This window comes from Eleutherodactylus coqui, chromosome 2 (genome assembly GCF_035609145.1).
Source record: "Eleutherodactylus coqui strain aEleCoq1 chromosome 2, aEleCoq1.hap1, whole genome shotgun sequence".
Lineage (NCBI taxonomy): Eukaryota > Metazoa > Chordata > Amphibia > Anura > Eleutherodactylidae > Eleutherodactylus > Eleutherodactylus coqui.
This window is the reverse complement of record NC_089838.1, coordinates 170,387,017-170,413,782: the sequence shown is the minus strand read 5'-3', so window position 1 is coordinate 170,413,782 and position 26,766 is coordinate 170,387,017. Positions and strand designations below refer to the sequence as shown.

Below are 26,766 nucleotides of genomic sequence, written 5' to 3'. Positions count from 1 at the left end.
AATCTGCAGCGGGTCCCTCCTGCCCCGCGGACATGAGCGCTGAAAATAGGAATTTAAAAGAATTTACCCATCCGGAGTGGGCGGGGAAGGTCTTCTCTTCCTCACGGCCGGATCTTCTTTTTCGGCCGGCGGATGAACTCGTCACGCCGGCGGCACGTCGCCGACATGCCACGCACATGCGCCGGGCACGTCCGCCGAGCCGAAGCAAGAAAGATCCGGCCGTGAGGAAGAGAAGACCTTCCCCGCCCGCTCCGGATGAGTAAATTCTTTTAAATTCCTATTTTAGGTCTCCCGCGGATCCGGACGGCTTCTATAGGCTTCAATAGAAGCCCGCGGGAGCCGTCCCCGCGGGAGACCCGCACGATAATGGAGCATGGTCCAGATTTTTTCATGCTCCATTTTAAAAAAATCCCTTTTATTGACCATCCGCGGGTATTTATCTACCCGCGGGTGGTCAATGCATCCCTATGGAGAAGCAATCCCGCGGGAGAAGAGTTAAAATCCGCTGCGGATTTTAATTCTTCTTTTGCCCGTGGACATGAGGCCTTAGAGAACTAAGCAGGAGGGGGGAGCATAGGAAAAGCAAGATCTCTGCAGCTTTGTAAAGCAAGTTATAATATTATATTGCAAAGTTACGTGTTATCGCCTTATGAAGCAAATAACTTTCACCTTGAATCACCAGAATAACCCTTTAACGAGTGTCATAGCTCTGGACACGTACAACAAGCTATGACTCTTGTTGATTTGTGGCAAGAAAAGTACGAAATGGCGGGAAATTTAAACGATTATCTTAACGTGCAAACACTCATTGTTGGAAAGCAAGCGAGTCGTTGGGTTGGTCGTTCGTTCAAATGATGATCGTTGCGTGTAAATGGGCTATCAGGGGAGTTGTGGTGGGACAAGTATTTGAACAATTTGCTGTAGCATGTGCATTTTATGTTTCAATGATTGAAGCTCCTAAATGTTAGGTCACCTTTATTCCCAAAAGCTAGATTTGATTTGCCTTGTGCTAAACCTTGTGTTGGGTGGTTAGCTGAGAACCAGTTAACACTGTAAAGTACATTCTTTGTAAATTGGAGTAGATAGGTTAAAAGTCTCCAAATACCTGCCACTAAAGTGATGGAATTCTTAAAACCTGTAAAACATTCTCCATCAACAATGGGAAATAGGATGTTGTTATTTTAACATCATAATGTTATCGGTAATTGGCTTTCCACCTTGTTCAGTTTAAAATGTGCTAGAACCTTTATATGTACGTAAAGCATCAATCTGCAAGTAAAGGCCCTTGCAAGGCCCTTTTACATGTAAGGAGTGTCTGGCAAGCTATGCCTGACACTTGTCCCCGTGTATACTCGCTGCCATGCTGTTACACAGGAGCGAGTATCACTCACAGCATGGCCAGCTGGGGGGCTGGAGGAGAGTTCTCTCCCTGCTCTCCTCCCACCCCTCTTCGTTCACTGTAAGCCGCAGCTGCTCAGTCCTGAACGGCTGCTGTTTACACAGATCGATGGTCTTTCAGGATTTTAAGCTGCTTAAAACTGAAAGACTCGAAGATTCCCATCCACTCATGCAGTTGCTGCATGCTTTTACACAGGATGTTTATCGTTCAAAACCCCGTGGAAGTACAGGGTTTTGAACGACAAGAATGATAATCGTCCTGTGTAAAAGGGCCTTTACACTGAACAATTATCGTTCAGATTCTTGTTGGAGCGCCGGAATATGAATGATCATTTAGTATGAATGATGAACAATAATTTGTTCGTTCGTTCTGTTTGTGCAGGCATAAAAATCAAACGACAATCTATGAACAGCTGCCTGTTTACAGTGAATGGAAGTGGGCAACCAGAGCGATCTCAAGCTTTCTCTGCCTGCATTCACTGAGTGATCCTCACACCTGCATAAAGGCACAGGAGTGATTATCACTGGGACAGCTGTTGGGCCTTTTTGCGCCAACGATAGTCTCGTGTCAAAGGGCCCTAACACAATTCATGAGCTGAGAGCACAAATCCAAAAGAAAACATTTCTTTTATATGATGTAATCGCTAATGCCAACCCATATTATCCTCATTTGACTTCCAGAGGATTCCAATTATTGTGCTGACAGTGACGGTGCGAGCAACAGTCATGTCTATTTTTTTACATACTGCTGGAGTGGACCTGCCTTCTTTACAACAAAATAAACCTATAACTTCTTTGAATTATGAAAGATTCCCTTATTAATGTACAATATGCAGCCTACTGTAATTTAGAAACACATGTACATTGTATGTTTATCTGCTATTATAATTAGCATTTGTTATCTATGCTGTTTTGATAATCCTGAGTTATGGGAAAGCTATACCTAAACAATGGCTCATAAACGTAAATGACACATAATTTTGCCCACACTATTAGGTCTGCAGTGTTTTCTGCATGTTCCTGAAAAAGCATGTAGAAATCCTACATAGAACACTGGCTTTAATCTCCAGCTGATCTTTGCATTTTTGGCTTGGGAGGGGCTGAGAGGGCAGGGCTTAGCCAAGGTTCAGGGCTTAAGTACCTTGTGTCCTACTCCAGACAGGGCAGAGGGAGAAGCTTCTTCTGCAACTACCATGCTTCCCCAAAAATAAGCCCTACCCTGATTTTTCAGGGATGCTTGGAATATAAACTATTCCCCCGAAAATAAGCTCTATCTAGATTACATTAAAAAAAAGCAATACATTACCTAGAAGTCACGATCCGGGTCCTCCCGCCGCTCTTCGGAGCGCCAGCGTGCTTGCTTCAGTCCTTGGCCGCCAACAGAAGACTGCTTCCTGGTTACCGGATTCATAAATCCTGCCTCCAGGAAGCGATGGCTCTGATTTGATTCTCGAGCGCTGCTCAGCCAATCAATGCAGCACTCAATGAACCAATGCGATGACCGTGTTTGATTCATCAAGCGATGCATTGATTGGCTGAGCAGCCTTTGAGAACCAATCACAGCTATCATGTTGTGGAGGTGGGATTTATGAATTGGCTGAGTCGCTACGTTGTCAGTTCATAAATCCCGCTTCCAGAACACGATGGCTGTGATTGGCTGAGCAGCGCTCGATAAGCCAATCACAGCTATCGCATTGCTGGAGGCGGTATTTATTAATCCCGTAACTAGGAAGCAATATTCTGTCGGCGGACGAGGACTGCAGTTATGTGCGCTCGAGCTCCGGAAAGTAGGAGGAGGACCTGACTGAGCTTTCTATCTAAGTATAAGACATCCCCCCAAAATAAAAACCTAGTGCCTCTTTTGGGGCAAAAATTAATATAAGACAGGGTATTCTTTTTGGAAAACACAGTGGTGGTCTTACCGGCATAGAAATGGGAGGATCATTGGGAGCTATGTCAGAACTGGAACAAATAGAGAAGATTTCTTTGTCTAATGTTACAATTAATAAAGTATTAAAGCAAAGGATAAGAATAAGGAGGGGAATATTTAATTTTTCCTGTGTATTTTCTATGTTTAGTGTTCATTTAATCGTTAAAAAGCTTTATGCTTTTTTCTGTGGCAGAGAAGAAGCTTGATGTCAATATGGTGAATAATTCCAGACATTGATTAACGTGCTCATTTGTACTGTGTATGCCAGATGGATACATTATAGAATGGGTCTTTGGTTAACATTCTGTAACTTGAACTGCAAACTCCATTTACATTATTTCCCTGTTTGAAAATGAAAATCGTATTGCTTTTAGTTTATCAAGAAGCTCCTAATTAGGGGTGATTCTGAATAGAGCAGGCATATAATAAAATGAAAACAATGAAACATACAATTTCTGCATTAATTGACAAATGGGCAAAAAGAAATGTCACCCCAATATAGAAAATATATAAATTCAAACACTGTACATAGCAATGCTTATCTTATACTTTATCTGAGTTACAGCCTTTATGGTATTTCAGGGGTAAAGTAATGTATTTAATTTCAAAAGGTTTTTATTGAGATGAATGCCATTTATGCAACAATTTCCCCCACGCAGGGGGGCATACATAGCAAAAAAAAAACCTGAACATTTTTATACTTTAAATAAAAATGTCATAGATTTTCTCTGGCTGATCAAAAATTATACAGTTTGCCAAATTGAATCAGAATTTTGAACTAAAACCATAAAATTTATTCAACTTTAACATTTGGTCATTCTGCTTCTCACTCGCTACACAATCACAGCAGATTCGAGGCAATAGATTTAACAATATATAGACAAAGGGATCGCTCTAGGTCGAAAGCAGGCAATGTCTAAATCCTGGAATATCAACCAGGTCAATCCATGGTCCCCATATTATGCCAAACCTTTCTAGAGTATCAGACTATATGGTGTGTAGCCTTTCAAATTAAGGCAATTTGTGAAATCCTATTTAGCACCTCCCTGAAGGACAAGTGGGGCTGTTTCCATCTGGCCGCAATATGGATTCTGGTTGCCATAAGCTCATCTGTATGAGTTTGTGAGCTTGGTATTTAACCCTAGTTGGCCGGTTTCCCAGCAGGAACATCGTTGGGGATTTTTGGAATGAGCCTATAAATAACCTATGCAATAGACTATGAACCTGTGGCAAAAGTCTGGATACCTCCTGACACGTCCACCAAATATGCAATTGGGATCCTATCTCCAAACATTCCTTGAAACATAAGGGTGAGGCGGATGGATAAAATGTATTAGTTCTCACAGGTGCTAAATAGGTACGGTGTAAGATTTTTATAGATGTCTCCATTAAGTTAACCTGGGGACTGCCTTTAGAGACTGTGTCACAACAGTGGTACCATCTTTCTTCTGACAAGTTGATTTGTAAATCTGTCTCCCAGCGTAGCACGAACGGACGTTTACCTCCAGCCACGGGACTATTCTGCATATTATAGAGCAAGAACAGAGTTCCTTTACTCATGGGATCGCATCTGCAAAGTCTTTCAAATATTGTCAGGTCGGGAATTACTTGAGGCACCCTCAACAAGTACAGGAAATGAAAGACCTGATTGACCCGGTGGTTCTTCACTGCAGGGGGATTAAATTTGGCCTGAAATTTAGCTAATGTTAAAAGAGGGAATCCCACTACAAAATGGGCTAGATCTGTCACCTCATTCTTCTTCCACCATTGGAAATAAACCAGATCCCGATTGAGTGGGAATTTTACATTTGAAATTTTAGGAAGCATCAAACTAATGTTTTTACTGGTTTTCATTGGAAAGAGCAATCTAGATTGTCTGCAGACACCTCCAAACAGCTTTTCTGGGCTCCTATAGTGCAGTGTGCTTTTTGTATATTAAGTTGACTTCAGTAAACACAGGATGATGACAAGATGAATGCAATTTGTTTACCAAAGCTGCTCAACTTTTTATATGCACTAATTCTACATATAGTTTGTAAAATGGTAGTAAATGTATATTTTTGAGGTCAAGAGCATGAATTGCCTTTCAAGGAAGCCTGTCGTCAGTTTTTACCCTGCAAAACTGCTGACAGTGCTAAGTAAGAGTCATAAATGGCTTTTTAAAGATGAATTTCTTGATGCTATTCTCAGCAGCACCTTTAGGTGTGTTCATATGTCGCTGATTTGCTGCAGATTTTGTTGTGCTCCAAACACCTCCCAGCATTCTGGTCAGAACGTCCCACTCAACCATGCAGCTTCTTGCATTCCAATAATGAGCCCCCTCAAATTCTGTTAACTGGGCAAAATCTCTTTGTTTGCTTCTTAGAGGAGTCTAGTGGTCAACAAGCTCCACGCAAGCAGAAACAGAGTTCACTACACACAAGGAGCCGCTGAGAGCCTTTTTATAGGCCAAGGGTGAAACCGCTTTTAGGGCCTCAGGTGGCAAAACCGTTCATCTAATCCCACCACAACCCTGATCATTTGCATATTTGTCTGAGATGTAGCTACATGCCAAATTTTGTAGCAAAACAACGCCTCTTTCTAGGTGCTTGATTTTTAATTTTTTTTGACTAAGGGAATAATTTTCTGGGACTGAAGCCTGCATGAGGACCAGGAGCTGAAATAACACTAGTAACATTTACTATATGCTTGCTGCTGTAGTCGTGTGACCTGACGCAAGAATACTCTTCAAAACATTAAGACCAGTTATAAAATCAAACAAGCTTCCCTTTCCCCCTCAACACGTTTGGCCAACTAACTAGTGTCCTCAGGGAATCGGGCTACAAAGCCAACCAGTCCTCACTTTAACCATGTCCCCTTCTACCAATCGGGTTCTTATTTTCGTACCTATCCATAGGATATGGGATAAGTATTAAACTTCGTTTACTTGGCATGACCCCTTTAAAGTAGATCTGTTATCAAGCTACCTAATGGGGGCACTCCACTTTTGGTTAGAATGACACAAGGAATTCAGCAGTGATTGACAGCTTGCTATTTTGTATTTGCATATATAGCAACCCACCAATCACACTGAGGAGTGTCCCTAGTAAAACGTCAGCGGCAGTCGTCCTCCACCCCCTTCCCATAAACAGTTGGGGGGAAATTAACTAAACCCAGCATTTCTGATGCCAGATTTAGTGTAATTTCCTTTTGTGCACAGTGCGCTGAATACTTGCTTTCCCGGCAGCTCTGTGCACCTTGTCAGAAATGTACACCTGGTTACAATCAGGCATACATTTTTGGCATGATTTACGCCAGTTTCTGATGTTAACTATACATTAATTTGTCATCCAGGTCAGCAGCTTTTGCTACCAACAGTCCCTGCCCAATTTCAACAAAAGTATCAAGGCCAAAGCAGAAGGCTGAAAAGTCACAACATTTTTTCGACTTTTCTACTTCAAAATCCTGGCATAAAGCCCTTTTTAAATGCCCCCATGGTGTTATAGTTTACCTTTTTGGTATTACAACAAAAAAGAGTAATATTAGTATACTTTTATCTCAGTTCGCTGCCATATTAGTGCTAGTAATAAAACAACACATTGAGAGTATTGTATTGAATTGTGATGCCATAATTCTGGTAGTGTAACCCTTTGTTCTGTACCTATAATGGCACCAGTAATAGCAGCAGCATCACAGTGGCTCACCAACAGTAATATAGCAGCACAGCAAGATTATGCACAGTAATATACAATAGCAGCGCATATCATAATTTGTGATAACTGTTTCAATAACAGCAGAGAGCTACAGGCACGACACCCAAAATCTTTTGTTTTTGTCATTTTTTTGTAGTATAATGTTAGAATTCTTTTTTATATATATATTTATTATATATTATATATTTCTTTTTTTATTTTATTTTGCCACTATTTGTCCGCTAGGTTTTTCAACTTTGGAGCCAAATTCACCTACATAAAAAAGTATTAAGAAAATATTCAATTGACTTGTGTCTCTTTTTTTTTCTTTAATTTGCCAAAAATAAGAAAAGTTGAGTTTTAAAATTGAAGAATTGTTCATATGGTAAAAACAACTGAGATTTTATTTCTTGGCCATATTGTCCAGCCGTAGCTCCTGCCTATACTCCCTGGCCAAAATCAGCATGGCTGACAGCCTAGCTCTGCATTTCCAACCCTGCTGAATCTGTTTTTTTTTTATTTGCCATGCTCTCCTCCCTTCGCCTGCTTAAGCTCTTTTTAGGTTTAGCTTAGTGGGAGTGGCAATCAAGTCTGATATCAGCCATTCAAACATCACCCATAATAGTGAGAAACTGGTAACGGTGAGCGGTTGTGATCGCAAACTTGACACATTGAGGAAGTTAGACCTATGAATAGCCTGTTTGCATGAAGGGAGCAAAGCATTGGGGTGCTATGGCTTTAGAGCTATGCTGTCAGCCTTGCTGATTCTATCCTGTAGCAGGTTCTCTTTTAAGATCATAGAGTCCTCATGTGTTATGCCTTGATTAGCCGTGGGTTTTTCCATGGAAACTTCTGATCCTGCTTTAGGTTCTGTTAAAGATTATCACTTCTTTATGCAATAAATCACTAAACTACAACCTCTGTCATAATCAGATCTTTGTCATAATTTGCTAAACACTACAATCTCAAAAATCTGCATTCATATATCATTTGAAGGTGCCCTCTTACCCCTTCGCAAAAAAAAAATGATGTAGAAAAATATAAACATAAATGTACTCTCTTTGTATCACAGAATGGCAATCCACAAAACCCATACTGTCATGGAATAGATGGCGTGATGGAAGCATATTACAGAAGCTTGAAAAGTGTACAGCTGTATGGACCAACAAATTTTGCTCCAGTAATTAATCATGTAGCAAGGTAATATAGTTTTGCTTTCTAGACGAATGCTAGGCAGTCAGAAATATTATTCTATGATTTTTGCCTAAGGTGTCTTTCACACAGCAGTATTTTGATTAGTATCTTGCATTAGTATTTGTCAGCCAGAACCAAAAGTGAATTAAAGAAAACAGAAGAGGTACAATTGTTTCCATTACAGATTTTTTTTCTGTGTAGGCTCCATTCTTTGTTTTGGCTTACAAATACGGACTAAAATACTGCTGTATGAAAGTACCCTTAAACCTTTCATGATCAAGGTGGTTTGGGTCTTGATGCTACAGTAAAATTTCACAAATTGGAATGCTGAATCTCAACCCTTTCCAATCCGATTTGTATCCTAGTTTTCCTAGGGGGCTTACTCTTTTTCTGCCGTTATACAACGGCGCTATATGCTGGCTAAAGCCAGTACTGCATGAGGTGACATGTTGGATAGACTCCGATAGCAGAGAGGCTGGCAATATACAGTAAGAGAACCCCGACAGACGTCTTCCAACATCGGAGCTGTACAGCCTTAAATCATAATGTCTTCAGAGGTCAGACAGTGGATTGGAAAGGGTTAAAGGGAATTCTTAATTTTCTTTCTTGTGCCCAAATAGTTTTGGGTCGGAAGGGGTGTCCTCTCTCTGTAAAGAGTACACAGGAGGTGTGAAGACACCTAGTAGGTGAGTGGGTCGGGGGGAGACCCTTAAGGAGATCCCCAGAAAGGGTGTGGAGACACCTGGGAGATGGGTTGAAGAGACTACAAGGCTGTGCATGCTCCCCTGGGTAATATGTGCAAATAAGGAAGATGGAACAATACCTCTGCAGCGCCACCTATTAGATGGCAGCATTCCTTCAAATCAATGTACGGCTCTGTTAACACAAGTCTTTAAAACAATGAGTTGAAATGGGAAACTAAGTCAGAGAGCCATGCACATACAGCTGTTTCAGGGGCACACTGATGAGGGGCAAACAGCGTTTTTCATATTTTCTAATGTAGTCAGTTCAATATGTAACATTTAACCCAAAAATAAATCCCCAAATTTTCCTGTACAAAGCAATGCCAAATATGTGTACGTTATCTTGCGTATGATACCAATATAGCACTACAACCACAAATCCTACATAGAGTTTTGCAAAAGAGGAAATTATATTTTTCCACCACTATCACAGTACAGGGTTGATTGATCACTATTTTCCAATTTCAACATTACCTTACCTAGTTTGGCAACCAAAGTCTCCTGGTGCACGCATCGAGTCATGACTGACCCCTAGGGTGATGTTTTCTTGGCAGGCTGTTTTTGCTTGCTGGTTTGCCCAGTCATCTTTTACCCCCCAGCAAGCTGGGTACTCATTTTACTGACCTCGGGAGATGGAAAGCTGTCAATCTTGAGCCGGCTACCTGAACCAAGTGGGGATTGAATCTGCAACCTTCAGGTTGTGAGCTTAACACTCTGCACCACATGGGGCTCATTGCCAAACTAACAAACTAGTTAAGTCCCGATGAGGGAATCATGACTAAAGGTTGTTGGTCAGATAGACATATGGATGTTGGGATTGCTGTGGGGGGACACAATAGGAAGCAGGAACATAAATATACATCAGTTCTTCAAAAAAAGTACACAAATCTGTATGTATATTTATAGTGGGTGGTACTGAAGTGTGTAGAGACAAATGATTTTGGAATGAACGACAGTTGCCGGATTATCTTGCCAAGCATTCGGCTTGCTGGTTAGGCTAATGTTTGTAAATGAATTTGTAAATATTCTGATGATCACTTATGATGCTGCGTTCCCAGATTCTCAGCTATTCTTTATAGCTACACAACTTTGATGCTGAGCATTCTTCAGCTCTCTGATTTAATCCACATTAAATTACCACCAGTCTGAGTGCTGTTTGATATACACAGACACCACATTTAGACACGCACTGACAGAAAATAAAACATGCCATAATTTTTTTCACGCAGACCATGAGCCCGTGTGAAAAAGCATCCATGTGCACAGTCGTTTAGGCCTATAATGGGGCCATGCACTGTCCGTGAATTAACACTTGAAATAAATGGCCCTAAATATCTTTAGTGTGCCGGAGGCCTTGCTCTATTTGTTGGCTGTAAGTGCCAGTGAAATACCCAAGTCTGGGAGTTCTAAATTTTTTTTTTTTCTTTTAGGTGTATGGGGAATTTTATTACATGTTTCAATGCATAAATAGAATCCCATAATATAGTGCATACAGTTGGGCATACCGAGGGACATTTACTTAGGACTTTACACCAAAATGCTGGCACTTGCTCCAAATTTTTTCAACTTTTCTGCCTTCTGGCTGGCCTTGCCACTTTTGTAGAATATGGGTGGGCTTGTCGGGACAGGGCTGGGCTACTTCAGACATATTTATATATAATTTAGGGAAGAAATTGGCATTAATTACACCAGAAATCTTTTAGTGTGTGCCTTTTCGTATATTAGGTGCATCATGTACCCACTGAAATTATACTAATACTGGCATTGAAAATGCTGTAGTCGGGCGGAGCAGTTCAAGAGGTTCTGTCTGATCATTAAAATGAGAGTTGATATGTGATGAGGGGTGCCTGTGTGCTAAGTCAGTGGCTCAAACCACCTTCTGTCATTTTCTCATGAATTATTCTCCCACATACTTTTGTGTTTTCTTTATATCCTTTGAATTATTGACATTTGGGGCACTAAATTGATGATAGATGATATGTTATGTTTGCTTTATGACAACGGAAAGACTAGTTACAGTTTATTTTTTTCCAGAACAGAAACCATATAGTTGACTTTGATTATAAATCGTTAACGCTATAATCACAAGTGATTATTATTGTTATTAATATTATTGAATGGGTATTCCAGGAAACGTTGAAGTTTTGCTGTTGATGACTGACAGGTTATCAGTAGATGATCCTCAGGGACCCACCTCTCGGATCAACAATAGCAACACATTAAAATGTCCTTGAATACTACTTTAATTTTCAACTTGAAATATTATGAAATGCATGGCCTGCTTTATATAAGCAAGGTATTCTCACAATGTGCCTCTGCTAGCACAATATGAATTTAAAAATCATCATGTCAGCTTAGCTGTCTTTGTTGTTTCTACATTCACTCTAAAGTGGATGTTTCAGCTATGGAATATTTTTGAATAATTTTAATTATATCACTATATAACCACACAGTCATCTCAGAAAACTACAGTTTTCCATAATATACAGTTCCCTATAATTTTGCTAAAGAATATCAAAAAATGTGACATAAGTACGCATAGTAGAAAATTAGCCATGCTACTGTCACAACCTAATACTAAATGTAGTATCTGCCATTTGTTTATTTTAGTAGACGGCGTCATGGTAGACTAACGTGCTTACTGTTTCTAAGGGAACTTGACATTTAGTGACAATAAAAAGTATTCAGTAATGTAGGCATGTGAGAACAAACTTACTGAATGCATAACTATTCACCCCAACTTTTAGCCTGTTGATAATCATGTTGCTGTTAATTGTAATTAACATAAAAAAGCGTTTAGTGAAAATGGCCCAAACTCTGTTACCACAATACTAAATAATATGTATGTCTCAAACTATGTTTTTACAAACTGCACCACCTACTGTGCAGATCACTGATAGCAAAAACAAGGTAAGGCTGGGTTCACTTTAGCAATCAGCTTTTTGTTTTCCTGTTCTGCCATGGGAGGAGGAAAATAGAATGCTGCATCCCCTATGTGATACAAATGAACTGCGCCAGGCGGACCTCTTAGGCTATAACGGGGACTTGTCCCGCCATCTGGATTTTTCCCAGATAAAATAGTGCAGTGATGAGTATAGTCAGGGTGTAGTAATTGTAGTAAATTCACTAAAATTAATGTTTTGTGGTTTCAGTAGTCCAACATTTTTTGCAAGAAATTGAGTGAAAGGAGCCCATGTTATTATAACTTGAAAATGAGTTAAGATATTCACAAATAACCCTGGCATGTAAGAAGAGAAAGGTATCTTGGAATCAGTATCACATGCAGATGCAGTGAATTTTTTGCACAGTTTTGGAGAAGGTCCCATACTAAAAAAAAAAATATCAAAAAATTACTGTAAAATTTCATTTGAATAAGGTTTGAAAAACTACATTCACATGTAGCAGAGTTATTAGACTGGATTTCAGGGCATACTGGAGATTTTCCCATCTCTAGAAGGCCTGTTGTCTTGCTAATTTGCCTCAGGTTCTATAAGTGAATTTTACCATTTACAATGCAATTCCATCATATTTCAGCATTATACTAGTCTTATGCCTATATTGTTAATATGTCTGAAATATTCATTTAGAAATGTTTTCTGCGGCTGATTGTTGTCGTGCTTTTCTTTAGATATGCTGCTTCTATCAAAGATGGATCGCAGTACTTTATTTTGCTGATCATTACAGATGGAGTTATCTCTGATATGGCTCAGACAAAGGAGGCAATAGTCAATGTAAGTGATTTTTACACAATCTTGCCAGGTTTACACTTTAATCTCTGCCTCATTTGTTGCTTTTCAGTGACTAATGCAACTTTTGTTATTCTGCATAATTAGCTGAATGAAAGCAAGTATGCTCAGTTACTGTTTTACAGGTTATTTCCCTCTGAGATCATTAAAGAAGTACAATGAAATTGGTACTAAATAATAATGTATTTAATGATATTGCAGATACTTATACATTTATTTTTTTGTTTCTTTTTAAATTCATGTAAAAATAGAACCATAGAACACTATATTGGTGTCCTCACAGTAGTAGCTGTGAAATTTGTATTCATTTTGGTGATATGATATCCAACTCTAGCTACTAAAGTATGTTTAATTCTGAAAGTCTTTGCTTCTATACATATTCATTAACCCACTGTTGACTGTTGACTCCATCCTGATTTCAGGGGTATTCTATTTTATTATTCTTAATTGACATACTACTATTGTGCTATCCAAGCACGGAAGAATATTTTAAACTAGGAGGGTGCAAGGCTAGAAGCATAGCAATAAGACCACTAGCTAAATCAACTGTATAACTAAAGCCATCAACATTCCATCAAACTACTAATGAACACTTGTATGTTTGTGTGTGAGTGCTTCTCATGTCCCGTCCCTGGTAACGTCATCGCTCCGCCCCATGGTGACTCCATCGAAAGTCCTACAACATATATAAAACATAGACCCTGACCGACAGAAGAACACAGTTAGGGCTCTTGGAAGGGGAGGACAAAAATAACCAAATGAAAATACAACTAAGCCATTATTATCTCAAAAGACGCAACTCAGCAGTCCTGACACAACGCACTGATCTACCACCACCACAGAGATCCAGTGGGCTAAACGACCTGTGGTGATGTCACAGCTGTAGGAGGTGCCAAGCTGTATTTGTCTTGTGTGGGAATCAAGCTATTGTGAGTGTGATGTGCCACCAGAAGCACTGCTACTATAATGTCCTAATAATAACTAGTCAGTTATTATAAGCAATAGTGAAAATATTCAATCTTTATAAACCAGTTAGTGTAAAAATGCCATTTAATAGACCATCATAATACATGGAAAATTATATAACATACCACCGACAATGTTGTCCACCAGGTATTTCTTCATGTTTTGTTTTTTTTATTATGCTAGCATTCTAATGTGCTAGCATTTTTGTTAGGAGATTTTCTTTTGCTAATTGTCTGAATGTATGAAAGACCTTATGAAGTCTTGATCAGTAATGTTCCTTACCAATTCGTAGAACCAATACCTTTGAGGCAGATGTAAATTATCTCTTTGTTGTAGGCAAGGTATATCTTAAACTAGAAATCCCAATAGATTATGGTCAGTTCTGGAACACACATGGGGTATGATATCACCAATTCACCCTTATAAAATGGTCTGTCTTGACATTTTCTTGATACTTGTGTTTTTCGGTCATTGCTTTGCTTTAGGCAGACTGTATAAATTATGTTCCAAAGCTACCAGCTGTTGCGCACTTGCTGAACGAAAGAGGACTTTAAAATATTTATGGTTACGTGTTTAAAAATAGTTCTGATAAAGCAGGACTGGTTTCAGCATGAACATGTGGGTTTTAGAGGAGGCTGATGCCTACAGCTGATACAAGCTATAGACTTTCTACTTTTTAAAGTTTTGTGTGGTCATTGCTTTACACCGCTCAGCCTATAAATTATATTTAATTGTGTTAGTAAGCTAGTTTGTGTTTACTTGTAAAATGAATCAGTGGTTGCAGGGAAATTACATAGCAGTTCGCTAATAGTGTGCAATTTGTGTCACAAACACATTGAAATAATATAAGTGGCCAACTCTTGGAATTTCAGAAAGTCTGAGGACATGGATATCTTTATTTTTACCCCTTTCCCACCCCACCCCATTGGATTTCTATTGGCATACTGTGCCTCTGTTGCTTAATAGGTAATGAAGTGGACTAATATTAATCACATATCACACAGAACAGTCTCAGGTTTTAACCCTTTCCAATCCAATTTGTATTCTTGTTTTCCTAGGGAGCTTACTCTTTTTCTGCTGTTATACAGCTGCGCTATATGCTGCCTAAAGCCAGTACTGCATGAGGTGACACGTTGGATAGGCTCCGACAGCAGAGAGGCTGGCAATATACAGTAAGAGAACCCCGACGGACGTCTTCCAACATCGGAGCTGTACAGCCGTAAATCATAATTTCTTTAGACGTCAGACAGTGGATTGGAAAGGGTTAAATGAGTTTATCTAGTGTATTTATACGTGTGTAGAATATAAATGAAAGCTGCTTGGGCAAGACGAATTTAGATGCTTTTTAAAGAAAATTTGTCACCTACTCCATGCCTTTTTCCCTGAGAGCAGCATATAATAGTGCCAGGCATGATGATAATTTCAGCCATGTATCACTTATGTAAAAATGTGCTACATTGACTAAACTTGCATCTTATTAGTTGCAGCACACTGAGTACTCTGTACTTAGAGTCTGGCATACTTATGCGTTGTCTGCTCCTATTTAGAGTAGTTTGGTGGAAATGGTCAATCGATGGCAAGTGAGTGTTGGAAACTCACAGCTCATGACTATATAGAGCATTAGCAGCACATTGCAGCTGAGATGCGAGTTTAGCGACAAAATACAGCATGCCTGTCACTATCATAACTATTTTGTTTAAGGAGGAAGGATGGAATAGGAGAAAAAAAAACAACCCCACCATTATTATATGTTTTTTTAATTTATGTTGTGCCCTGTGCAGTATAGGTAACTTAAAAACTAGAAACATTTGTAAATGCCAAATCAGATTGATTCAAAAATTAAAGTTATGATTTTTTTTCTTTATTTACTACTTTTGAACAGAAGCATCTACTTAGTGCACATAATTCACTCAGTCCAAAAAGTCCATCCTTTTACTATAGAAATATATAAAACTAATTTAAAAGACAGGACATGGTCACGATGCATTCCACAGGAATGTAGAAACAAGCATCCTGAATATAAGAAGTCAATAAAGTAGCTAATATTAATAGCCATGCAGCATCGTCTCTTCTAATTAAAGAGGGAATTGCGGCGTGCCCAAGCTCAGGATTAGTTAATCAAATACAAAAGCAAACCTATATACCAATAAATAAACGAGGAATTCACCCCAACATGTTTATATATTTCTATACTAATAAAGATTAACTTTTTTGACTGTCAGTGGTTTGTGTATTCACAAAGCTACACCTTTATTTTGTGTGCTGGGTCAAAACGCTTAGAATAATAAAAGCACTTAACCCCTTAGTGACGGCCCTATCGTAAAACTACGTCCTGCTGTTGCAGGACGTGTATGGAGGGAGGTAGCGCCGCTATCTCCCTCCATACAGCGCGGGCATCAGCTGTTTATTACAGCTGACACCCGCGGGCAATAGCTGTGCTCGGCCGTTCGGCCGATCGCGGCTATTAACCCTTTAAATGCCGCTGTAATTTCTGACAGCGGCATTTAAAACCCCCGAACGGCCCCCCCGTGGTGAGATCGGGGGAGCCTTGCAGGTATCATGGCAGCCGGGGGCCTAATGAATGGCCCCAGGGCTGCCTTAACAGACTGCCTATCAAGCCATCCACACAGGGTGGCTTCATAGACTGCCTGTAAAAAAGCAGTATGACGTAATGCTATAGCATTACGTCATACTGCAGGAGCGATCAAAGCATCGCATGTTAAAGTCCCCCAGGGGGACTTCAAAGTAATGTAAAAAAAATACTCAGTTTTTTTAATTGTAGAAGTTTAAATCGCCCCCCTTTTGCCATATCTATTATTAAAAAATCAAAATAATAAAATAAAAATATGTATTTGATATCGCCGCGTCCATGAAAGTCCGATCTATCAAAGTAATGCATTATTTTTCCCGCACGGTGAACGTCGTCTGAAAAAAAAAATAAAGAACGCCAAAAATATACTTTTTTAGTTACCCTGTCTCCCAGAAAAAACGCAATAAAAAGCGATCAAAAAGTCGTATGTATTCCAAATTGATACTATCGGAAACTTCAGGACATCCCGCAAAAAATGAGCTCTTGCTCAACTACGTTGACAAAAAAATAAAAAAGGTATTGCGCGCACAAAATGACCGCAGAAAATAATTGAAAAAAATTAAATATCTTAAAAAAATAAATAAAAGTACTACAGCAAAAAAAAATACTATACAAGTTTGGTATCGTAGCAATCGTACTGACCCATAGAATAAAAATATCAGGTCGTTTTGTGTGCTGTAGAAACAGGATGCACCGAAAGATGGTGGAATGTCGTTTTTTTTCCATTTCTCTCCGCTTAGAATTTTTTAAAAGTTTTTCAGTAAATTATATGGTACAATAAATAGTGCCATTGAAAAATACAACTCATCCCGCAAAAAACAAGCCCTCATACAGCAACGTCGATGGATAAATTAAGGAGCTACGATTTTTTAAAAGGGAGTAGGAAAAAACAAAAATGGAAAAAAGCAAAACAGCTCCGTCACTAACGGTTAAAAATAAATGCAAACGCCATAACGTTTTTTATTTTTCCATCCACAGAGCTTATTTTTGGGGGCAACTTGTAGCTTTTATTGGTACTATTTTGGGGTTAGATATGACTTTTTCAAAAAGAAAAGGAAGCTGGGCAAACACAAACGAAAAACATCCAATATTTCATCACTGCTCAAGAGAAGGAATTTTAAAAGGCCAGCCTAATGATGTAAAGGACACTAAGTTAGAGCAGCAACACAGTTCTATAAAAAATAAGGTGCAAAAAGAACAGTTTTTCTAGTGTACACTAGCCTGGCACTATGAATAAAGAGGCCTCATGTCCACTTGAAAAGTACAATTTGCGCAGAATCTGCCGCGGATTTGCTTTAAATGGTATTTATTTTGCATCCAGATATCCGCACACATTGCTATCAATGTGATAGCAATGTTGCCGATCCGCGGGGAATCCGCGGCAAAATGGAGCATGCCGCGTTTTTTCTCCCGCGCGCGCAGAACACAATTCTTTTAAAATGCCATCCGCGGGTCCATTAAATTGATTTGTGCACCCGCGGATGGCCAATGATTCGCTATGGGCCAAATCCGCAATTCCATTAAGCTAGTGGACATGAGGCCTTAAACTTCTGGTTCTCTGGTCTAGGTCGCCAGGTACTAACTCGCTCGTCCTCCCGAGTTTTCTCAACATTGATTCATGCCTGCCACATCCCCATTTGATATATAATTCCAGGTGAATAACCCTTTTGGCAGAAATGAAATGTAACGTTTTCAGCAGAGCACAGAAGAAGAGCGCTGCATTGCATTTTTATTGCTGTGAGTAGTTGTCGTGGGGTTCCAAGTTCACTGCTTTGCCCAGGAGCCCATAATGCTGTTAAGACTGCACTGCTGCTAGGCCACAGCTGAAAGTTATCTGGCTACATTTTAATATAACCTTGTGTGAGCAAAATGTGATAACGGTAAGAAAATATAACTTTAGTTTGGTTGCTAATTTTGCATAAGTAGATTGATCCAATGTTCACTACGCGAACATAAAATGTTTCAAAACTGGTGGTTGTGAACTTCTAAATTTGCTTGATTAGGTGATTATTTAGAGTGTCACTTTATATTTGGAGCAGATATCTAATATAAAAAAGCCTACAGGTCTCTCTGTTTTTCTGTCTTTCTCTCTTTGTTTGTCTGCCTGTCTCTCGGCCTGTCTGCCTGCCCGTCGCCCTCAGTTGTGCAGTGTGTGGTGCGGCTTAGCAGTGCATGCTGTGTTGCTTAGCGACTATTCACCCATTCCAGCGCATGCCTAAAGCACAGCAGTGCCGCTCATACACTTAACATTGTAACTTTCAACCTGCCTGACAGGTCCCTGAATGTGTTAAACTCAATTTGTTGATTTTACGGCACTGATGAGCGTGTGTGTCATTTAATGACACCAACATCATACACCAAAGTTACATCAAAGGGGGCAAAGTGCGGTGCAAGAAAAAGCATGCAGGCTTATTTATATTAGATGTACAGAGGGCTGCGGTTTGCAAATAGATTGCTTTACTCACTTAGCACTAGGCCTGTAGGCTATTTTACTCACTAAGATAGATCACTGCAACCCATGGATTGCCAGCTAAGGGTGAGCACCCACTACAGTTTTTTTCACTGCGAAATTCACAGGGTTTTTTTTTTCTGCAGGGGTCTATGGGACTTGTAATGTTAAAATTGCGATTTCGCGGTAAATTGCAATTTTGCGCGATCACGATTTTAACATTACAAGTCCCATAGACCCCTGCAGAAAAAAAAACGCGAATTTCGCAGTGAAAAAAAACTGTAGTGGGTAGTCACTAGAGATGAGCGAGCATACTCGGCCACGCCCCTTTTTCGCCCGAGTGCCGCAATTTTCAAGTACTTCCGTACTCGGGCGAAAAGATTCGGGGGGCGCCGTGGGTGAGTGGGGGGTTGCAGCGGGGAGTGGGGGGAGAGAGAGAGGGCTCCCCCCTGTTCCCCGCTGCTACCCCCCACTCCGCCACGCCTCCCGGCGCCCCCCGAATCTTTTGACCCGAGTACGGAAGTACTCGAAAATCGCGGTGCTCGATCAAGTAATTACTCGAAACGAGTACTTTGCTATCAGCTTTAACTATGAATTTTGTGCAGACTGAAATCCATTGTTAAAAGAAAAATGCACGACTGCCCGCGTTTACATGTAACAATTATTGCTAATTTTCAGCCATTTGAACAAATTTTGGGCGATTATCTTTCCATGTAAAAGGGCCTTAAGCAAGATTTGTTTACTTGCAAAGAGGATTGGCTAAATTTTTCTTGTAGTTTCACTCATTCAAGTAATCATTGGTCTTCCAAGAAAGCATTAGTGCATGACTGGACAACGCCAGTTTACGCCACTTGATTATTCTCCAACTAACAATTTTTATGTCTACATAAAAAAATGCGACGAATGAGCAAATTATGCAAGATGTTCCTTAAAAAAATAACCCTTAATACAGCTATGTCGCCCCCCCCCCCCAAAAAAAAGTTATGACTCATGGAATACGAGGATGAAAAAATGAAAACTGAAAACATGTCACTAAAGGAAGGGGTTTTAATGGCTGTATTGTTTTGTCTTTTTAACATGCAGAGATTTATCCATTTTTATTTATTTTTGGTGCATGGGGGAAGAGATGAGGGGGGGGGGTTCATTTTACTTTTAGCCTCAGGTAGCAGAGAGGCTAGGTGCAGTCCTGTATAACAGATAACCATATCCCCCTAACAATTAAATGTCCTACTACAAGTGGTGTAACTAGCCTAGTGAAAATGTATCGTTGTGCTCTTTTGTATTGCTTTGTTTATTTTATCTATGTTATTGTTTCCTTTTAAAGGCTTCTAAGCTTCCAATGTCCATTATTATCGTAGGAGTTGGACCTGCAGAATTTGATGGTAAGATTTGTATCTCAGTATTGCATAACAGTAGTTTGTATTTTTATGATGTGTTTAAGGAATTTTTCAAATGTTTTAATTAGATTTTATTAGTTACATAGACTAATGATTTGTACACATAAACCTATGGGCTTTTGTTTTTTCCTGTACCATATTACTTAAAAGAAATACCTGGCATCCTACTCGCCCTTCACTCACAGAAGCAGCAAGTATAATTTCTCCTGTTCTGTAAAATGTGGGTCTGACTGTAACAACAAAGAACAGTAGCTTCCAGGATTCGACATCTGTAATTGTACATACTTTATTTTGTATGCCTTATTTGCTAAGTGGTACACAACACAATAGCTGCTGTTTATACACGTCAAGTAAATGAACATTTATACTTAAGAGGATTCTAATATGAAACAGTTGAACGGTACGATTTGTGTCTTCAAAAAATAAATGTAAAATTGGAATCAGACAGCCGTATACTTTACAAGCCAGTTTGCGTATGTGTGTGCATGTATACACAGAAATTCACTATTCATTTGCAAATAAATGCCAGGTCACAGGTAAAATGAAAATATGACCACAAACCGAATCGATATGTACTGGAAGAAGTCAATACAGACAATTGTGAGGTATTTGGTTTTTTCCCCTCATTTTTTTCCCTTCAGTCTGTCAAATGCCTTCCTATAGTAACAATGCCTTTAATGCTTTGAAAAGATAAAATTGCAAAATGCTACTACTGTATGCAACATATTAGTTTCATGTGCCTCCTTTTTTTCCTCACAAAATTGATCACTATTTGTACTGACACTTAAAAAGAACTTTAGTGAAAGTTCTTGCATCAACAATTCCATTTTATGTCATACATCAAATATAGAAAAAATGGTGGGGGAGACAGACCCTTGTGGTAACTACTTGTAACTCCTCCCTGTTCAGAATACACTCCGTGAACAACACTATATGTCTTTTAACCAACTGCAAATCCACTGGACTATCAAAGAATGAAGTCAATTTTTCAATAACTTGCCTATAAGCTTTTTATGTGAAACTGTATCAAAGGTTTTACTGAAATCCAGATGGGTGATATCCATGGCACCATCTTCATCCACCACTTTTGTGACATGTAATTAAAGTGAATTGCATTAGTTTGACATAATCTGCCCTCAGTAAAGCCGTGATGTTTAGGGTCCCAAAGGTTAATAGTTTTCAAGTAGTCAAATATCCTCTTTTTTTTTTTTTTTAGGAGAGTTTATATTAGTTTAACTACTACAGGTGTCAAACTAACTAGCCTGTGGTTCCCCCTTCTTCTCTACTACTCTTCTTGTGGATGGGTACAACACTGGCCTTTCTCCAATCACCAGGAGCATTACCTGTTAGAAGAGACTAGTTAAACCCCCTACAGTTTAGGAAGAATTCAGTCCTTTCTATAGAAAAGGGGCATTACAGTTTTGGAGACAGACTTTTCTACTGCAATGATTGCAAGAGTGGCTTTTTATAGGCCATGGTAGGAATCCTTTTTAGGACCTCAGGTGGGAAGACCGTTCATCTAATCATGCCACAACTGCATGCCAAATTTTGCAAAAAAAATGACAGCTCCTCCTAGGTGCTTCATTTTCTTTGACGGAGTGTAGTTTATGGGGAAAGATTTGGTATAACTTGCCTTTTGTTCATGTAAGCCTCTGCATATTTTGATCTGAGTGGTCCAATGCATGGGTGGGGGGGGGGGGGGTCTGATCAGTGATTGACCATTATCTGTGAATGACTGTACAATTAGAGGTAGCTGCCAATCACTGATGGGACTGCTTATTAGACCACTTCAGCTCAGAATGTGCAGAGGTTTAAATGAATAAAATGCAAGTTATACTACATCGATCCTCCTAAAACTGTATATCCATCTGCTCAGCTCCTCCTGCTATATAGTTTGGACAGCATGTTTGAGCTCATAGATTCCCTTTAAATGTTTGTCCCTTTCACCTGGTTTAAATGTCTGTCAAAAGAAATTCTAAATTGCTTGCCATATACATCTTTACTTTTATGTGAAGGATGCAAACCATCCCTCTTAAACAACTCTTTCTTAGACCACCTACCAACATCATGACTAACATATTTAAAAGCTTTAGTTTTGCAACACGGTCATAGCCACACATTAAACTTTGAGATATGGCATGCCTTGTTCATCTGATTACAGACTGGAAAAACCTCTGAAAATGTAACTGAACCTGTTATCTAACAAAGCACCTGGCTAAAATTTTGGAATTCTTTGTGTGGAAACTAAATTAATTTGATACTAATCATTGGTTTCGAGATGCAACAACAGATCTCCTTCACTATTCCTACTACCAACCTTGGGAATATTTAAAATGCATCTCTTATCTCTACTTGACTGTACCACCCGGAAGACATCTAAATTCTGCCCTAAATCAACCCCTCTTAAGTTTTCAATCACCAACAAAAACCTGACTTCTCTTCTTGGTTTTCCATTAAAAACATCAGACTGGTTAGTAGCACTCAATACCTCATGAAGAACGATCTCACCCTTGCTAGTCACATTGTCCCGCACATTAGGAGCCCTTATTATATCAGCAACTAAATTACCAGCAAGTTCAGAAAGTAAACCATATGAGCTATACATGGATAGTCCAAAGCTCCTCAGTTTTAAAAATCATAACTTTATTTTTTTTAGTTTACACAGCTACAAGTGGGCTTGTTTTTTTAACCATTTTAATGTTTTACTGGAAGACTTATAATATTTTACTTGAAAACTTTTAAAGAATTTCTAAGTGGAGTGAACTGAGAAAAAAAAACGCAATTCTGCCATCTTTAGTTAGGGTTTTGTTTCTACTGCGTACACATTGGGGTAAAAATGTCCTATAAACTTTAGGACTCTTTCACACGGGTGTATTTTTCATCAGTATTTTGTGAGCCAAAACCAGGAGCAGAACTTATAGAGAGAAAGTAGAATGGAAAGATTTGCATGTCTTCCGTATTTTGGACCCGCTCCTGATTTTGGCTCACAAAATACTGATGAAAAATACACCCATGTGAAAGAGCCCTTAATCTGTGGAACAGTATGGTTACAATAATACCAAAATTATATTGTTTTAATTTTGCTGTTCTCCAAAAAAATGAATAAATTAAATATCCTTGGAAAAACTAAAATTTTCTGTTGCCATGTTCTGAAAGCCATAACTTTTTGTTTTTTCCCATTTATGTAGTGTGAGGGCTTATTTTATGCGGAATGTCCTGATGCTTTTATTGGTACCATTTTAGAGTTTGAGTGACTTTTTGCCATTTGTTTTTTCTTTTTTTTTTCTGACAACATTCACTGTGCAGGATAAATGTTACTTTGATAGATCAGCATTTCATTAGATCAATTGGAGCATAATTAGATCAATTACTGTACATCTTCATGTTTTATATTCAACCAGCTTTCTAAAAGCCCTATCTATTATGATTCATTTACAGTTTATTATATAAAAATAATCATGAATTTTTCATTTGAAAGCAATGGTAGAACTGGATGGTGATGAAGTCCGAGTTTCTTCAAGAGGACGTTATGCAGAAAGGGACATTGTGCAGGTAAAAATGCAATGTTTTGGTAGTTGCCAGTTACACACAACATGTTGCTTTATGCATCCCAACATTTGCACATCCCAGACAGTTGTCCTTTGTGCTGCAGCTGTACTATTGAGAATGTGTTATGAGACAGCAGCTTTGCATCCAGCTGCTTTTCCCCTATATAATCTCATACCGTACTGTGACTGGGAATACATAATGCAAGAGTATATGTGCTCCTTTACATTTCATTGCAAGAATGCCTTGACATTATAATGGTATTTGCTGATATCCCATAATGAAATATTCTCATTCTTACGCCAGATTCATGCAAGCGTTTATGTATTTACGTGCGCATGAGTGCAGAGTTTTTGCATGCATCAACATATTTTACTGTACTTTCTGCGCACGCAAGTCGTGCACAATTGCGTGTGCAAAAAATACACAACGATGCTCCCAGCCATATTAATCTAATGAGTTCAAGATGTGTTCTTTTTCCTGCACAATTGCACAGTGTTTCACGCATCACCTAACATATTGCGTGCGCATTTGGGGGGGGGGGGGGTGGATTTTTAAAAATCCAATAAAAGAAAAAAAAAAAAACACTACCACTAGCTAAAACTGGAGGTTCTAATCCTGACCTATACAACCCAAGACTATATATACTCTATATTAAAATGTCTTTAATTGGAGGGGCCCAAAAACAATAAAAACATGTTTAGTGGCACTTTGTGGAAGGTGTGAGGTTTTGTTCTTTAGACTTTCCCCCAGTTCATCTTTGGACTCGTTTTATTTTATAACGTGGCATTCAGAGCATGCAATTTACCTCAAAAGTTTAATTTTTTGTTATGTTTTCCTTTTTGCAGTTTGTACCTTTCCGTGACTACATTGACAGAACTGGAAACCATGTATTGAGTATGGCACGACTTGCCAAGGATGTCTTAGCTGAGATTCCGGACCAGTTTCTCTTGTATATGCGATCTAGAGGATTCAAGCCATTTCCAGCTCCTCCACCTTACACACCAACCGGGCACCTATTACAGACTCAGATCTGACTAAAGTACAGTTCTTCCAACCTATTTTGAAATTTTGCAAGCTGCCTAGCTAGCTTCAAAGTAAGGTGCACTGAAACTGAACTTTTAAAACACCTGTTTGTGTATTTGGAAAAGCATCCGCTTTTTGGATCTAAAAGATTCTGTTTACAGACCAAAACTGTAAATATGAGTGCAGGAGATAATAGTAAGATTTTAATACTCATCAGGAAAAAAAAACAAAAAACTTTTTCCTATCTGAGTCTTATTTTTGTGAACATTCATTTTTATTCAAACTGTTGGGGAAAGCACAAATTACACTTTTAATCCAAAATTTATTGTTCTCCCTGGCTGAGATCTACTTATGTGGGAATGCAATTCCTTAGTGTCAATGTTTACATGTTACTAATTTTTAACTTTCAGTACTTTTGTAACTATTCTTAAAACAAAGAAAGTTTGAAATAGTAGAAAATCCAATGTCTTCTACCTGGCAATAAAGATAGCCACAGAAAGCAATATCACTTTAAGGATCTCTTACACAGAGTCAAGGTAAAGCTCATGCACAGTTCTTTTAAAGGAAGAAGAAACCCTGAACTCTGGCACTTATTACCAATTATCAGATGAAACATAGTTTAAAACATATGACTCTGACACAGAAAACACAAATCTGGAAATTCAGTCTAATAAACATTACATTGTCGGATTAAGCTAGTCAATGACAAATGCTAAAAAGTATCTAAAGTACATGCCTGAATGACTGTTTTCTTTTTTTCTTTGTAATTTCTTTTGTTTTGTTATATTTTATATGGGCATGGTGTCTTAATCTGTATGTTAAAAAAGAGAAGTCAACATAGCGGGGTTTATTTTAAGCACTTAATCACATTAATGCCGTAGTATATGGGCACATGGAAATGTGGTGATTTGTTAAAGAACCTGTCTTCCATTGCTCTATATGAGTAATGCTAACACAGGGCTGTCAGAGAAATCTGAGAGAAATGCACGTATGTAACTCTATAAACAAAAACTATGTTTACTAAATTACCCAAATACGTATATTTGCTTGTTCATATATAATGGTACAGTGTTTTTGCATGTACAGTTTTTAAAGCCTATTACACAGTTTTGTGCAACTTTGTGTCAAATACAATACATTATTCTAGAACTAATGGCCTTAAACACACACCCAGTTCCTCAAAATGATTGTGAATTGCCTTTAAATGATGGAAACTATTCTATCGTTTTGTGTCAACCTTGTAACTGCTTTGTAATGTAATTTTATTTGCATAATATATGCATAAATATTTTGTCTATTTCTATGATGTACTGTTCAAAGAGAAATTATTGTAATTAGCCCTTTCTTTTGTAAGCATGGTAACAAGTATTTTGCTGAATTAAATTATATCTGCAATTTTAGAAGATATATACTTATGTAATGCGATATTAATTTTTTATTACATTAAAATAATTAAAACACTCAAGTATTAAATCCTTTGTTGTACGTAATGAAAATTGAAAACGGATAGCGGAGCTTTGGAAAAGTTATGCAGCCTAGAATTTCTAATTAATAAATTAAGTAACATAAAAATGACTTAACAGGAGCTAAAGGTGCAATGTCGGTGAACTTTTTACTAATTAAATCGTTCAAATGTTGACAGAACTCCGCACTCCATGATAGGGACTTGAGAATGCTGCTTTATGTGAATACATTTGGAATAGCAATCAAGTGACTGCAATATTATTACAAATTTAATGGTAATATTTAGAGGTCATAGATATAGATTAAATTACAAAGACATTAGATGCAGTATGTGAAGTACATGTATGGAAAAAGCGCATATATATATATATATATATATATTACATAAATACAGTGTCAGAACTAAGCACGATACATGGAAACATCAGCAGAAGCAAGCTCAGTACACAAGAGCATAGCTAAAGGCTCATTGGCCTTGGTGCAAAAGTTCGGTTGGGCTCATTCCCAACTACCCTTAATGGGTGCTGGCTGTGGTCCACCTAGAATTTTCTGTTGCATCGTTAGTCTCAATCCCAACAGCAAAGGTTTTGCCGTCCCCTCCCTCTGAAATAAAGATAACAATATATTCTACATAAACACAGCATAT

General features: G+C 38.6%; 1 protein-coding gene across 2 annotated transcripts in view; it reads left to right on the top strand.

Moving 5' to 3' along the window:
• CPNE8 (copine 8) overlaps nt 1-26,117 on the top strand; it is a 251,176-nt gene extending 225,059 nt beyond the window's left edge. For both annotated transcript variants that reach the window (XM_066591905.1, XM_066591906.1), the window contains 5 exons: nt 8,072-8,199; nt 12,565-12,667; nt 20,012-20,069; nt 23,563-23,636; nt 24,479-26,117. In XM_066591905.1, coding sequence (XP_066448002.1) covers nt 8,072-8,199; nt 12,565-12,667; nt 20,012-20,069; nt 23,563-23,636; nt 24,479-24,667 — 552 coding nt within the window. In that variant the 3' untranslated portion in view covers nt 24,668-26,117. The remainder of the gene's footprint in view (nt 1-8,071; nt 8,200-12,564; nt 12,668-20,011; nt 20,070-23,562; nt 23,637-24,478) is intronic.
• Nucleotides 26,118-26,766: the final 649 nt, after the last annotated feature.